The 13,089-nt window shown below is 42.2% G+C and overlaps 2 protein-coding genes across 9 annotated transcripts in view; one reads left to right on the forward strand and one right to left on the reverse strand.

Annotated features, from left to right (window-relative positions):
* LOC143129162 (mechanosensitive cation channel TMEM63B-like) overlaps positions 1 to 4,907 on the forward strand; it is a 75,514-nt gene extending 70,607 nt beyond the window's left edge. For 3 of the 4 annotated variants that reach the window (XM_076289888.1, XM_076289889.1, XM_076289891.1), the window contains one exon: positions 76 to 4,907. In XM_076289888.1, coding sequence (XP_076146003.1) covers positions 76 to 264 — 189 coding nt within the window. In that variant the 3' untranslated portion in view covers positions 265 to 4,907. The remainder of the gene's footprint in view (positions 1 to 75) is intronic. The other variant, XM_076289890.1, reaches the window with a different exon arrangement.
* Positions 4,908 to 5,374: 467 nt separating this feature from the next.
* Positions 5,375 to 13,089, reverse strand: part of LOC143129224 (equilibrative nucleoside transporter 1-like) — a 31,659-nt gene continuing 23,944 nt past the window's right edge. For all 5 annotated transcript variants that reach the window (XM_076289894.1, XM_076289896.1, XM_076289897.1 and 2 more), the window contains exons 11-13: positions 11,016 to 11,101; positions 7,381 to 7,580; positions 5,375 to 7,069 (exon numbers count right to left, since the gene is read on the reverse strand). In XM_076289894.1, coding sequence (XP_076146009.1) covers positions 6,958 to 7,069; positions 7,381 to 7,580; positions 11,016 to 11,101 — 398 coding nt within the window. In that variant the 3' untranslated portion in view covers positions 5,375 to 6,957. The remainder of the gene's footprint in view (positions 7,070 to 7,380; positions 7,581 to 11,015; positions 11,102 to 13,089) is intronic.

The following is a 13,089-nucleotide window of genomic DNA, read 5'->3' on the forward strand; positions in this document are numbered from 1 at the left end:
CCTCTCTCTCTCTCTCTCTCTCTCTCTCTCTCTCTCTCTCTCTCTCTCTCTCTCTCTCTCTCTCTCTCCCCGCAGCAGCAGTCCTACATTGCCCAGGTGCTGCAGGACCCAAACGTGGACGAGGCGGGCGCCGGCAGCTGCAGCGAGGAGGACGGCCAGGGCTCCTCGCAGGACGAGGAGATGATCAACGGGGGGAACAGTCTGAACGAGGCCGACTTCCAGTCCGGCGAGGACAGCCTCATCGCCAACGAGGTCCACCATTGACCCGCACGGGGGGGGGGAAGGGGAAGGGAAAGAGAGAAGAGTGATAGAGAGAGAGAGAGATGGAGGAGGAGAAGAGAGTGATGGAGTGATCCACTGGACAAGTGGGGCCATCCAGAACCATCGGCACCAAAGGAGGACACAAGGACACTATTGGAGACACAGTGGTAATATGGTGACACACATATACACACACGTACAGGTAGAAATGGGCCCAAGCACTCTCACACGCACACAGGGAAGAATGTTCACATGCACTTCTCCGCTGCACAGAAGTTGCGCGTAAGCACAATGTTGGTGTGCATAAAAACACACATTTCTTATGACATATACACACATATACTTGACATATACATACTGTATATCCTCCCAGTAGATTACACTACTGTGCACATCTAACACACACACACACACACACACACACACACACACACACACACACACACACACACACACACACACACACACACACACACACACACACACACACACAGAGACACACACACACACACACAGAGAGACACAGAACACTGCCCCTACCCTCTGTGCTGCTGGCTGGCCCTGGACAGACATGCCACGTGCCGGCGGGTCTTGATGACCTCATCATTGTGAGTTGTGAGTGTGAGATTGTTCACTGGAGGCCTTGTGCTGTACTTTCAATCTTTCTCAAACACAGGCATTCATTCAGACACAGCCACACACACACACACACACACACACTTTTTATTTATCATGTCAATACTACAGCTATCGTTTACCCATAGCAAACTCCAAGAACAGCCACACATAAAACATGAAAGGCTCAAGTCACAGAGACAGAAAGCCAAAAAGAAATTGACAAATTTGACTCCTCATCCTGCATCATTCATCAATGTCCAAAAGTTTATGAGTGAGTTTGTTAGCACTTCCAAAACAGTATTTGATTTGTCCCTGCTGCTACACTAGCATACACATGGCGGTTTGCTGTTTCCTTTTGTGTCCATTGTGTGTGTGTGTGTGTGTGTGTGTGTGTGTGTGTGTGTGTGTGTGTGTGTGTGTCGTTGGTTAACCCAGTTTCAGTGTTCTATTAGACATTCCAAAGGAATATTTAAAAAGTGCAATAGTGAAGGAGAGGAGACGGAAGAGCCAAAATGGTGGACCCAGTGCACATCCGTCTTATCCCAATCTTCTCCCAAGCTTGTCTCCCTCCAATCCAAGGAACTGGCGATTCTGATGATCAGAGAGTCCTCTTCCGAAATGAGCGTTCCAAAAGGAGATGGGATATCGCCACTCTAACGGAGACGGGCTGAGCCAGACCCAATTGATCATGCTGCCCAGTGACCTGAAGGACTGGAGTGTCCCCGATTGACCTCCACTCTGCGCTCGGGGGACAAGCTTGGCCATCTCCACTATCTGCAGTTAGGACACATGGCTAAACTGTGAATGAAATGGAATTGAATTGGAAATAAATTGAACGGCACACCTTTGTTTCTTCCAAAGAGGCAAATTAAATAACCCCTTCGATGTTGCCCCGTTGTCCCTCAAATGCCCCCTCCCACCTCCCTGTCTCTGTGTTTGAACACCTATGGGATATTGTTCTAGCCATCTCAGTGTTTACTCGTGTCCAAGATTCCTAACAACTGTTATCTGGATATTACTTCCGACTTTCTCCTGAGTCTACCACAACTTGATGGCTTGACTTGTTTTTTTGTTGTTGTTTTTTTTGACTGACAAAGGAGCAGCAAGTACTTTCAGGAACCATACTATGCCCTGCTGATGATTTTTTTGTTTGTTTGGACCACCGGCTGGTCTTAGCGGATGGATTACACACACACACACACACACACACACACACACACACACACACACACACACACACACACACACACACACACACATACACACACACAAAATATCTTTGGATAAAAATTATTTCGCATTTTCTGTGATTATATCTGTTGCTGGTTGACATACGGGACAAACAGGCCCACAAAAACAGACTAATGATAGTGGGTTTGACTGTGCTGCCAGCTTGTGTAGACATCAAAATACTAACCTTAACGTTACAACAGACCCTCCCACAACCAGTCCCGGTGTCAACTCCACTAGCTACCTATCTGGACTGTGAGGACTGTGAGGTAGATGGTGGTGGTGGTGGTTGACCATTGGGGCAAGATAATGACTCACATACATTTCGAGATGTCGCCAAGATGTGTGGTGACAAGTCTGTGTAGCAAAGACTGGTCTTGCTTGTTGCGGGATTATCGATACTGATGGATTCTCAACAACTTGGGTTTGGCTGGTGAAGTGTGGTTTCCATTCTTGTGCAAGTCTAAAGGTTCTTATGTGAAATGGCAAAAGGTAAAAAAAAAATTGTTTAAAAAAAGAAAATGTTTAAAAATGAAAATTGTGAGTAACCACTTTGTGCTCGACAATGTTTGTCAGCTGGTGCCTGTTTGTTTCCTTTTCTTTCCTTTCCTTCTTTTTTTTGTTTTATATGAAGTGAGATAAAAGATTGTTGTGGGTAGTTTACTTTGGATATGAAGAGAATGTGCTTTTTCTGACTGGATAGAAGACGTCTGATGGCACAAACTTAGGCTTAAAAGTAGGTTATTTGTTTGTCTTCACAATCAGCGACATGTCGGAGGCAAAGCTTTCACGCAGAAAACCTTTTCATGCCCATGTAAAAGCAAAAAAGATGTGAGGGCCACTTAAACCCATTGTGTGAGTTTGTGTGTGTGTGTGTGTCTGAGTGAGAGGCCACTAGTTACATAAGTAGATAGTCTTGTAATGAAAGTCCTTCTAAAGCAGTTGAAGGACAGAGAACAGTGTTGCATTCATGTTACAGAGCCAATGATAGGCGATGCTTCAGGCTGACTAGTTCATTAAGTTCCCAGCGTTGTTGTACCAGCTACTTTTTTATTGTTATGGAGGGGTGCTGTTGAACCATGTTCTGTTGCACTCGTGTCAGCCCTGACCACGTAACCACGTTTGTTTTGCCAATACAAAGAAGCTGTCTCCCGTCCCGTCTCGCTGTCAACCAGTAGGCAATGTTCACACCAGCGCGTGCAGAAAGGGGATAGGCTTATTTTTGTGCTGTTTCGCTAAAAGCTATTTTGTGATTCTGACCGTGTAAACGCGAGACTTCAAAAGACTGATTGATTTGTGGTTATTTTTCTGCCACTTTATGTGACCGAAAGCCGTGAGGTTGCCGAGGCAGAACAAAATATATTGTCGCTGCGGCAGAGAAACGCACTTAAGTAGACAGGTTTGTACTAGTGAAGATCCGCTAGAGGGCACTGTACGCTCGTTCTTTTATGTACCACTGCTGTTAAAGCGTTGCTGAGGATACGTTCCTCGCTGAAAAGCTGTGAAGGTTTATAGTAAGAGGATGTTTTACCACCAGCTAAAGGAACATGCAATATATTCCCCAAATGGTAGTTGGCTCCGGGACGGTCTTGGCTCTGATTGGAACCAGACTTGTTTCATGTGGCTGTTACCTCATTATTAGTTGTGGATTCAGCAGATAAAGCTACCATTTAGCACAGCGACTTCTTGAACAGTCTCAGGTGTCCTGTATTCTCATTAAAATGTTTACATCTCCATGTGTTTTCCGTTCGTTTTATTGTTTTATATTTGTTTGAGGATTATTTTGTTTTTGTTTCCTTTTTGTAGACACAAAGCTAAACTATGAAAGCGGTAGCTACATGTGCTGTTGTTGGCACCATAAAATCACATGCCATGCTTGTATGTAAATGTTTTTTCGTTGTGTGGTACTTGTGTCATTGTCGTAGCTACATGCCGGAGATCTTTAAGCGGATACGTGTCTTGGTTCATCCATTTTGTTTTCCCTTCTAGGCCTATCTGTTAAAATATTTCTCCACTGAAAGTGAATGTGACCTCTCACAGTCACTTAATGTACCTTATCCTACTTGTACACACTTATTATGGATTTACTAGCTGTTAACATTATTTTTTATTATTTATTATTATTATTATTATTATTATTATTATATTATCATAGGCCTATCTTTTCAGACACTGATTTTGAGTCTTGGATTTTTTTAAATCCTTTTCATTCTTCCTTGTTTATTTTTGCTTGTTACTTTTAAACCATCATTGCTTGTTAAAGCTGTGAAGTAAAGAATGTCTTTTTAGCTCAGCACAAATGGAGAAGCAGCATAGGGCTCCAAGCATACTGAGAAGTAAGGACCAGCATTGGTTAGTAGGCTAAGATTTACAATGAACGGCTGTTAATATCTTTGTACATACCCTGCATTGACACACTATCATAGCAAGACAAATGGTAGTGTAATACATAGTACATATGTACAGTTTTTAAGACATCAGTTTGGAGACCAGAGTTGACGTATAAATAGGGCCACATTTTGTCTCTACAATTCTGCTAACATTTATGCTAGCTTCCCACTAAACATGTCAACATGCTGTAGGAAATCTAGTAGTTGAATTTAATGCTGTTTATTCGTTGGGCTGTGTGTGTGTGTGTCAGGATGCCGTTTGTGCGTGTGCACGTGCATACATGTGTATGTGCACATGGATTTATGTGTGTTAATTTATTTTACCTTTTGGTCCAAAGGTTGTCTTTATGGTGAGAACATTTGTCCCACTCAGTTCCTTGAACAATAAAAATGGTATTCATCCTTAAAGATGGTCTCTGTTTTTGAATTATAGTCTGCTCTGCCTGCCTAGAATGAATGTCTGTCACTGCACATCATCACTTTTGCATGATAGTGCAGATAATCAGAGGTTAAAAACATCTGGTATATTTCAGGTGCTTTGGTTTCCAGAAGTCTAGTGTACTTTCTTAGTAGGCCTAAGGGTCAGAAGAATAAATAGGCAGCTTTTGTGAAGTTCTACCTGAAAACCTCAATGTCATTCACTTATTCATGTGTCAGCCCTCAGCTGTCTTGAGTACTGTAGGTTCACCCTAACATATCTTTGCCATTTCCAAGGTGCTGTCAGTTTATGTTTTGTGCACCTTTTTGATAGAATCACATTGCACTCTACATATCAGGTTTAACACACCTGTGAGTGAAATTGGAGGCGTGCATCCATCCATTCAATGAATATAAATAACAATAAATAACAGACGACTTTGAAAAATACATGAGGTTTATTTTTATTATTATTATCATATTTTTTTTAAATATGGTTCACAACACAGTTTATGCAAATGTGTTGTCGACATGACATATAAGGATTGGGGGTCATAGGGGGGTATAGTGTACAACTGTGTTTTATCATAATAAAACTAAATAAATCCAGAGATATTTGATTTCAAAATATAATCATAAAATGCAAAATTATTAATCAGAATGCCTCATATAAGACTGAGGTAGTCTGTATGACACATAGACAAAGATTTCTGCAACAAGCAAGGTATCCGCCGGCTATCCAGGGGAAAAAACAAGCTGCTTAGTAGTTGCTGAGTCCCCTGCACAACCTGTGGCCAGATGGACATCACAGAATATTGAAGGACATTCTGTGTCCTTCATATTTTGAGAATGGACCTTGGACAAAAGGCAATCACTACCTTAATTTCAGCGGCGTAAAACAATAAAACGGAAAAATATATATTTTTTCATACAAAAATGACAAGACTTCAAATGTCAAGAAAACACACACACATTCAACATTCAGTCTGCAGCAACTATTGAGACAGCAGGAATTGTGTATGATACAAGGCATTCAGTCAAAGACACAAGACTGGGTCTCTCATATTGTATTATAAACTAAATAAAGATGTGGAAATATCTGCAAACTTGCTTAGTCCTGTGTAGTGCTGCAACTGTGTAAGTGCTGAAGCATGCGCGTCGCAAATGGAACGCTTCAGACTTGTCTGCAGTTTAATACTGGTAGTATAGCCTGGTTAGCACCAGACCTTATCTCAATTGAAATTGAGATTGGGTCTGCATGGGCAAGGTTCATTCACCTGCCATTTCCAAGGGGCGTCACCAAACGGACGCCGATCAAAATGCCTCTGGACGCGATTGGATAGACCTAAACGCCAATCAGAGTAATGAAGGAGATGACATACGCAGAGCAACAGAAAAAAAAAAAAAAAAAACACATCTCAACAAAGTGTTTCTCAAAACAGCTTCGATGACATCATGTTAAGCCCGCCTCAAAGGTTGTGATTGGTGTCTGGGTTTTAGGAACATCGGAAATGGGAGTGAATGCAACTTTGCCAGACCTGCAGAGCAAATGAAAATTTGGTAAAAAGGTTCGTCTGGGTTCTCCCAGGTTACTGATAGAAGGTAGTGCTGAGGATATCCTAGAGCCTGTGGAGCTCTCCCTCCTCAGTCAGCCGGAAAAGAAAGACACAATACAACCTACTCTGGAATTGGTCCACTGTACATTGATGTTATTAGAGAATACAGCATGCTAGGAATACACTTCCAAGTGTATGTCTGGTGTGTGTGTGTGTGTGTTTGTGTGTGTGTGTGTGTGTGTGTGTGTGTGTGTGTGTGTGTATGTGTGTGTGTGTGTGTTTGTGTGTGTGCCTGCATTGCGAGAACGAAATCTGCTGTACACAACTCAGTCACATCAGAGTGTGTGTTTGAGATAATTACACTGTTTGTGTACGTGAGTGAGTGTGAGTTGAGTTTGTGCACCAGTGCATGTATACGAGCAAATGTACATCTGTGTGTGTGTGTGGGCGCGCATGCGCGTTTGTTGTTTGTGTGCATTGAGTTGTTAGACCAGGCCTCTGGTCAGGAAGGACATGGCCGCTCCCAAAGCCAGACCCAACGACAGGAAGAAGGCCATGATGGCTCCGGCCGTCTCAGCCTCGTGCGGAGCTACTTTCCTGTGAGGAGGGAGAACGGGGGCAGGATGAGGATCACTTGCGTTGGGTTTTAGTACAGTGCATTCATTGAACACTAAACTGAAGTCTTGCATCCATCTATCTATCTATCTATCTATCTATCTATCTATCTATCTATCTATTAATTAATCAATTAATCAATCAATCAATCAATCAATCAAGTAAGTACTGTGACCGGTTCATGTATGTACAGCATTTGTCATATCACTCCACATACTCCCATGTGAAGAAAGTGAAAATTCAAATTATGTTCACAAACACGCACACACACAGTCACACACACTGTTACTCACTTGGGCCCGAAGCACATGCAGAGGCTGGCCAGGTAGCCATTAGAGAAGGCGAAGAGGATCATAAAGACGATGAACCAGGCGTCGTGGTGGAAGTAGACGGGCAGGTTGTAGCGCGGCTGCACGTTGCACAGCATGAAGAGAGGCACAAAGATCACACGGCACAGCAGGAGACCTGGCAACAGCTTACTGTCCTGACCGGGCTAGAGAGGGAGGGAGAGAGAGAGAGAGAGAGAGAGAGAGAGAGGGAGGGAGGGAGAGAGAGGGGGAATGACTTGACTGTGGAAGTCTAATTCTAATCAGCAAAATTCATGTCCCACACTCTTAAGACGAATGTGTTGTTGTCCCTATCTGGACACAGAGATGTGTTAAAAACATCGCAAGTTGTGTTGTTTTCAACACATTTGTTTTAAGAGTGCATATGAACTGTGCATAATATGCTTAATCCATTTGAATGTGCACATTGGAGTTCAATAAGTACTGGAAAGCAGAGGTTGACAAAATAGAAGTTCAGCCAGCATTTTCACAACTAATACACTGCTCCCTCTGACATCTCTCATGCTGTTTTCAGTCAGAGAGCTGATTATGTTGTCAAGAGAAAGCTGACACAGCAAAAGTGCTAGGGGAGGATTTTTAATCACCGACTTCACTATGGGATCATGATTCTGTGGGTGGAACATATGAATGCAAGAAATGCAGAAATAATGTGGATAATTGGGGAGTCTAAAAGTACATCCCCACACTCTTAAAGGAGTAACATCACACCGGTGTGACGGGAATGTTGGGAAATGAACGTACTAAAAAATTTCATAAAATGTCATTGACCATACCTAAAGGTCATGACCTTGACCTTGTACAGTAATGGCAATGTCATAATTGGGTTTACCACACCTTAAACCATAGGAATCCATGTCTCATTTGTTATACCGTTTTTTTAGATGTCAGTGTTCTGCTTAATTTATACACATTATTTTCTCAAACGCCATGTCTGATATACCTGTCAACACTCCCGTTTTTCCCGGGTTTCTCCCGTATTTCAAGGTCATCTCCCAGCACCCTCCCGTTTTGTTATTTCTCCCGGAAAACTCCCGTAATTTGCATGGCCATCAAACTTCATTTTAAAATCATTGATCCATTCAGGTTGCCAGATTGTGTATGAAATAAATAAGGAAGCTGGTGCCAACTGCGCAGCCTGAGTCTCGTCGTAAGCAAGCGGGCTAGTTGAATGGCCTAATCCAGAACTAGCTGTTGTGAAATTGTTGGGAATTTAATAGATTAACACATCACATAAACTGTTATTGAGTGTTGTTGATACACTGAACTTGTTCCCTTGGAACCAAATCTGACAGCAAGCAGCTTTGGAGTTTTGGAAGTAGGCTGCAGGCAGGCAGCTGGTGGATATAACTGGCATGCGTAAGGTAATGGTAAGGTAAAAGCAACGACCGAAATGCAGTGTTGAAACACGTGTATGAAACGTATTAAATATGCAAACACAGATCCGGTATGAACTCTGACCCCCGAAAAAAAATCTCCCGTTTTTGGAAAGCTACATTTTCTGAATCCTTAGGGTCATGCCAGTATTTCAGTGTTTGGATTTTGTTTCAATGATGCTCCCTGGTGCCACAGGATTAAAAGACAAAAGATGACTTATCCAAAATGTTCACAAAATAAAATATTCCAATATGTCCAATATAGATTTTCAGCGTGTCAGTGTTCTGCTTAATTTATACACATTATTTTCTCAACCTTAGTTTATATTATGTGTGATACTCTTGTCACATGGCCATCATACATCATTGAAAAGCTGAGATTCCAGGCTTTCAGAAAAGGTATGGTAGCCTTTGCCACTTTTTCGGTAACGGTTTCCATATTTTGAGGCCCTGGCTCACGGACTATAAGCCCGGTTGATGTCCTGCATACTCTCTGTAACCGCATATGAATTTGGAGCCTGACAAAAACACAGTGGTGTCGTACCACTAGTCATTTTTGGTAGTGAGTAAATACTGCAAGCTAAATCAGTGTGCTCCATTCTGCTTTTTTGTAAATAGTCTACCGTCCTACCACTGTTAAGCACCTGATTGGGCAGCCTCAACTGGATGACTCCTGGAGTATTACAGCATATGAGTATGTTGCACTATTAGAAGCAGGAGAAAATCAATCCAAACTGGAATACTGAGGTTGAGAAAACAGAACTGGAGCCAACACCGCCAACAAGATGCTCTAAGCCAGATGATTTCTCTCATTATGACCCCCACATAATCGAGATGGGAGGACACTTCATTTTGGAATTTGGACATCTCATCCTATGGGTGGATCGAGAAGAATGCAAAGGTTTGTCCTCATCTCTGAAAACAGCTGGACTCGGCAACCGGGCCAAGTCCAGTCATGGCACAGCTCCACTAGGTCCATAAACAACCGACTGTAGCAGCTGTTACGAACCTCACCTTTGAACACCCCCCCCCCACACACACACACACACACACACACACAAACAAACACACACACACACACACACACACACACAACATCACACAACATTAACACAACATCACTGCGTTCAGTACAGGGAACAACTCCCTCTCTCTGGCAGCAGTCAGACATCTCGCTCCCTGCCCCGGCGGACATATTTACGAGCCCCAAAATCTGCAACCCACCTCCCATCTTAAATTCTGATACGTTGGAACGTGTTCGCTTGGACTTGGCTGACCTGCATCTCTGTATTCGAAAGCCGAGGGGTTTCTGTTCCCAAACATCTGCAACTGCGGCGAACATGAGCACCTGTGAGTGATTATCTAGTTCAGCGTTGCTGGAGAGATGTGTGCTAGCGGGTCCTCATGTAGCCATTCGATACGTTCCAGAAGCTCCATTTTTCATGCCTTCTGCAATCTGGAATGTTCTAGTATAGCTGACAACGCCGCTAGATTGATGCGTTGGGATGGGAATGCATATTGTAAGTCTGTTCACAGTGGTGCAAAGGGGCCAGGAGGCCAAGTAAGGCTCAGGCTGAATATTGCTTGCCACATACAGTATTTTACTGCAGTGTCTTTCCCAATATCTCTTTATGCATGAGGAGATAAATAGGAGATGCTCCCATTCAACATAATGAACCACTAAAGTTTTTTATCATGTTGCAAGTATTTAACATTTCTCAATCAATCATTGTTGGTTGGGGAACAATCAGTTGAAAGTAAAACAGAAGGAACAATCAGATTGTGTCTTTCCCAATAGCTAACAAAAGGAAATGGGGCCCTATCTCAAATCCATCACTTGTGTAGCATCCTGGATTGAGCTCACTACCAAAACCAAATCTCCTCAGGTAGAACCTTTAGGCACTCAGAATTAGACATCAGAGCAGAGTTAGATTCTAAGAGGATTAGTCCTCTGTGGACAAAATAGGAAATTGGACAGACAATTTGACTCTCTCTTTCCCTCTTCTCTCTCTCTCTTTTCTTCTCTCTCTCTCTCTCTTTCTCTCTCTTTCTCTTCTCTTCTCTTCTCTTCTCTTCTCTCTCTCTCTCTCTCTCTCTCTCTCTCTCTCTCTCTCTCTCTCTCTCTCTCTCTCTCTCTCTCTCTCTCTCTCTCTCTCTCTCTCTCTCTCTCTCTCTCTCTCTCTCTCTCTCTCTCTCTCTTGGACTTACCCACGTGCTCACTGCCGTTAGACTGCGGCCAGCCCAGTCCATCAGGTTAAAGAGCAGAAAGCAGGAGACAGGAATGAAGTATTTCTCTGGAAACAAAAAAAATATGGAGTATAGTGAAAATAGAGTATACGGCTAACAAACAAGAATGTCGCTTCAGACAATTTATTATAAGTGAAGCAACATGTAGATACTGTTTTTAGAATTGATTTAGATTAAGTGTTAGTTAGTATAATTTGTATTTTAGTATATTTAGCATATTCTTTATCTTCTACTGTCCTTATTGCTTAGTTGTGTTTTTATATTATATACTTTAATTACTCTTTCTGCTGTTAAAGAATGTGTTTGTGTTGTCTGTATGCTGCTGAGACCTTGAATTTCCCCTGGGGATCAATAAAGTATCTATCTATCTATCTATCTATCTATCTATCTATCTACATGATAATTGAGACATTTTCAAGCAATATGTTCAGTGCTTTGATGCAAAATAAATTCTGTTTGGCTTGATAGTGAAGGTAAGACTAAGACTAAGATAATAATGATCTTCTTAATTCGCAGAACTATCTATCTCCTCTGTAAGTTAGAAACATTACACTCCAGGGCCGGCTCTAGCCCATCCAAGCATTGTGTCTTGCCCACCCAAACAGTCAAGAAGTCAAAGGTTTTTTTTTTTTTTTTCAGCTGTGCATCTGTGCAATGTGCAGTCTCAAAGCTTGAATGTAGATGAATTGGTGTTGAGTGTAATGGTAGCTATAGCTGGTACATAGCTGTGCAATAGGCTTTTGTTGGCCTCTGTGTGTTAGATAATCCCCCCTCCTGATGCCTTAAAGGAAAATTCTGGCCATTTTTCACATGGATCTGTTTCTCAAAGTCACTATGTGCTAAAATAATCAACTAACAGCTAGAATAGCCAGGCAGCTACAGTGCTAAGTTTATACTGTGGGGGGCATCATTTTAAATATGCCCCAAGAGTGTAGCACTGTAGCTAACTGGCTGCTCTACCTGTTGGCAGGGATGGGCAAAAATACATCAAAATGTATTTTAAAATAAAATATTAAATACCCTAATTATAAGTGTATCAAAATAAACTACAAAATACTTAGCCACACCTAGCCTGAAAGCCAGCTGAATTTAGCCCCGGCCACAACATTTGAAGTCGGGAAGTTCGTACTGGAGGAGCAACTATGCCGAACCAGAGCTGTTCGGACCAATCAAATTGTCTGGGCGGGCTTTGTACGATGATGGACAGATGAGCAACAGTGCCTCTTCTATCATGTAATTTGAGCACGCTTAGGTTGATTTTGTTTGCAACTAAAATTTAAATGCTTTCGTTAGAAACTAGACAGATGGCTTCTAAGACACTGTTTACTCGTAGGAAAAATGCATATGGACCCTTTCAAGAGAGTTCCATTATCAGCATCATAGTTGGCCCCACAAGACTTCCTTTTTAACATTCCATATGTTATCTTAATGCAGGGGAAGTAGATTGGGGCCCAAATAACACGTTAAAGCATTGTTTTTGTTTTTGTTGAAAGGGTCTATAGGCCTACTGTATTTCCATGCGGTTTGGCCTTTCATTTAGGCTACACAAAAACTGTGATTTTAGCACTGAAAACAATTTCTGAAAACTCCAGCCAAAGTGGAGATGTGGGAAAAGTCCAGTTTCACTTTTGCATGTAATCAGGGGAAAATGGTGTGTTTGTATTGTGACATGTTGTTCCCTCGTTTGTTTGAAATCTCTGATTGGCCACCTGTTTGCTCGAGAGGTTTGCGACACCCTTCCCCATCTGTTTTTAGCATCGGTGTGAACGGAATTATTTTAAAAAACGAAGGAAGGGAAATATCCGTTTTTCTGAAAAGCCTACCCTGCTACGTATAAACGTGGTCTTAGATTTCACTATTGCATGTTGTACAATATATTGACAGCGCAATAACTTTAAAAAACGACCAGAAAACAATGCTAAGTCATTTGTAGAGATGAAGGATGGTTTGGGTGTTCCTCTAACAGCTCACGGTAAGCTATATCGTTGCTCTGATTGGTTAGGTCTATCCAATTGAGTGCAGAGGCATTTCCCCT

Source organism: Alosa pseudoharengus, unplaced genomic scaffold (assembly GCF_046254945.1).
Source record: "Alosa pseudoharengus isolate Yale_2024_CS ecotype anadromous, Long Island Sound unplaced genomic scaffold, YU_APseudo_1.1 YU_APseudo_1.1_scf_1, whole genome shotgun sequence".
NCBI classification, from domain to species: domain Eukaryota; kingdom Metazoa; phylum Chordata; class Actinopteri; order Clupeiformes; family Clupeidae; genus Alosa; species Alosa pseudoharengus.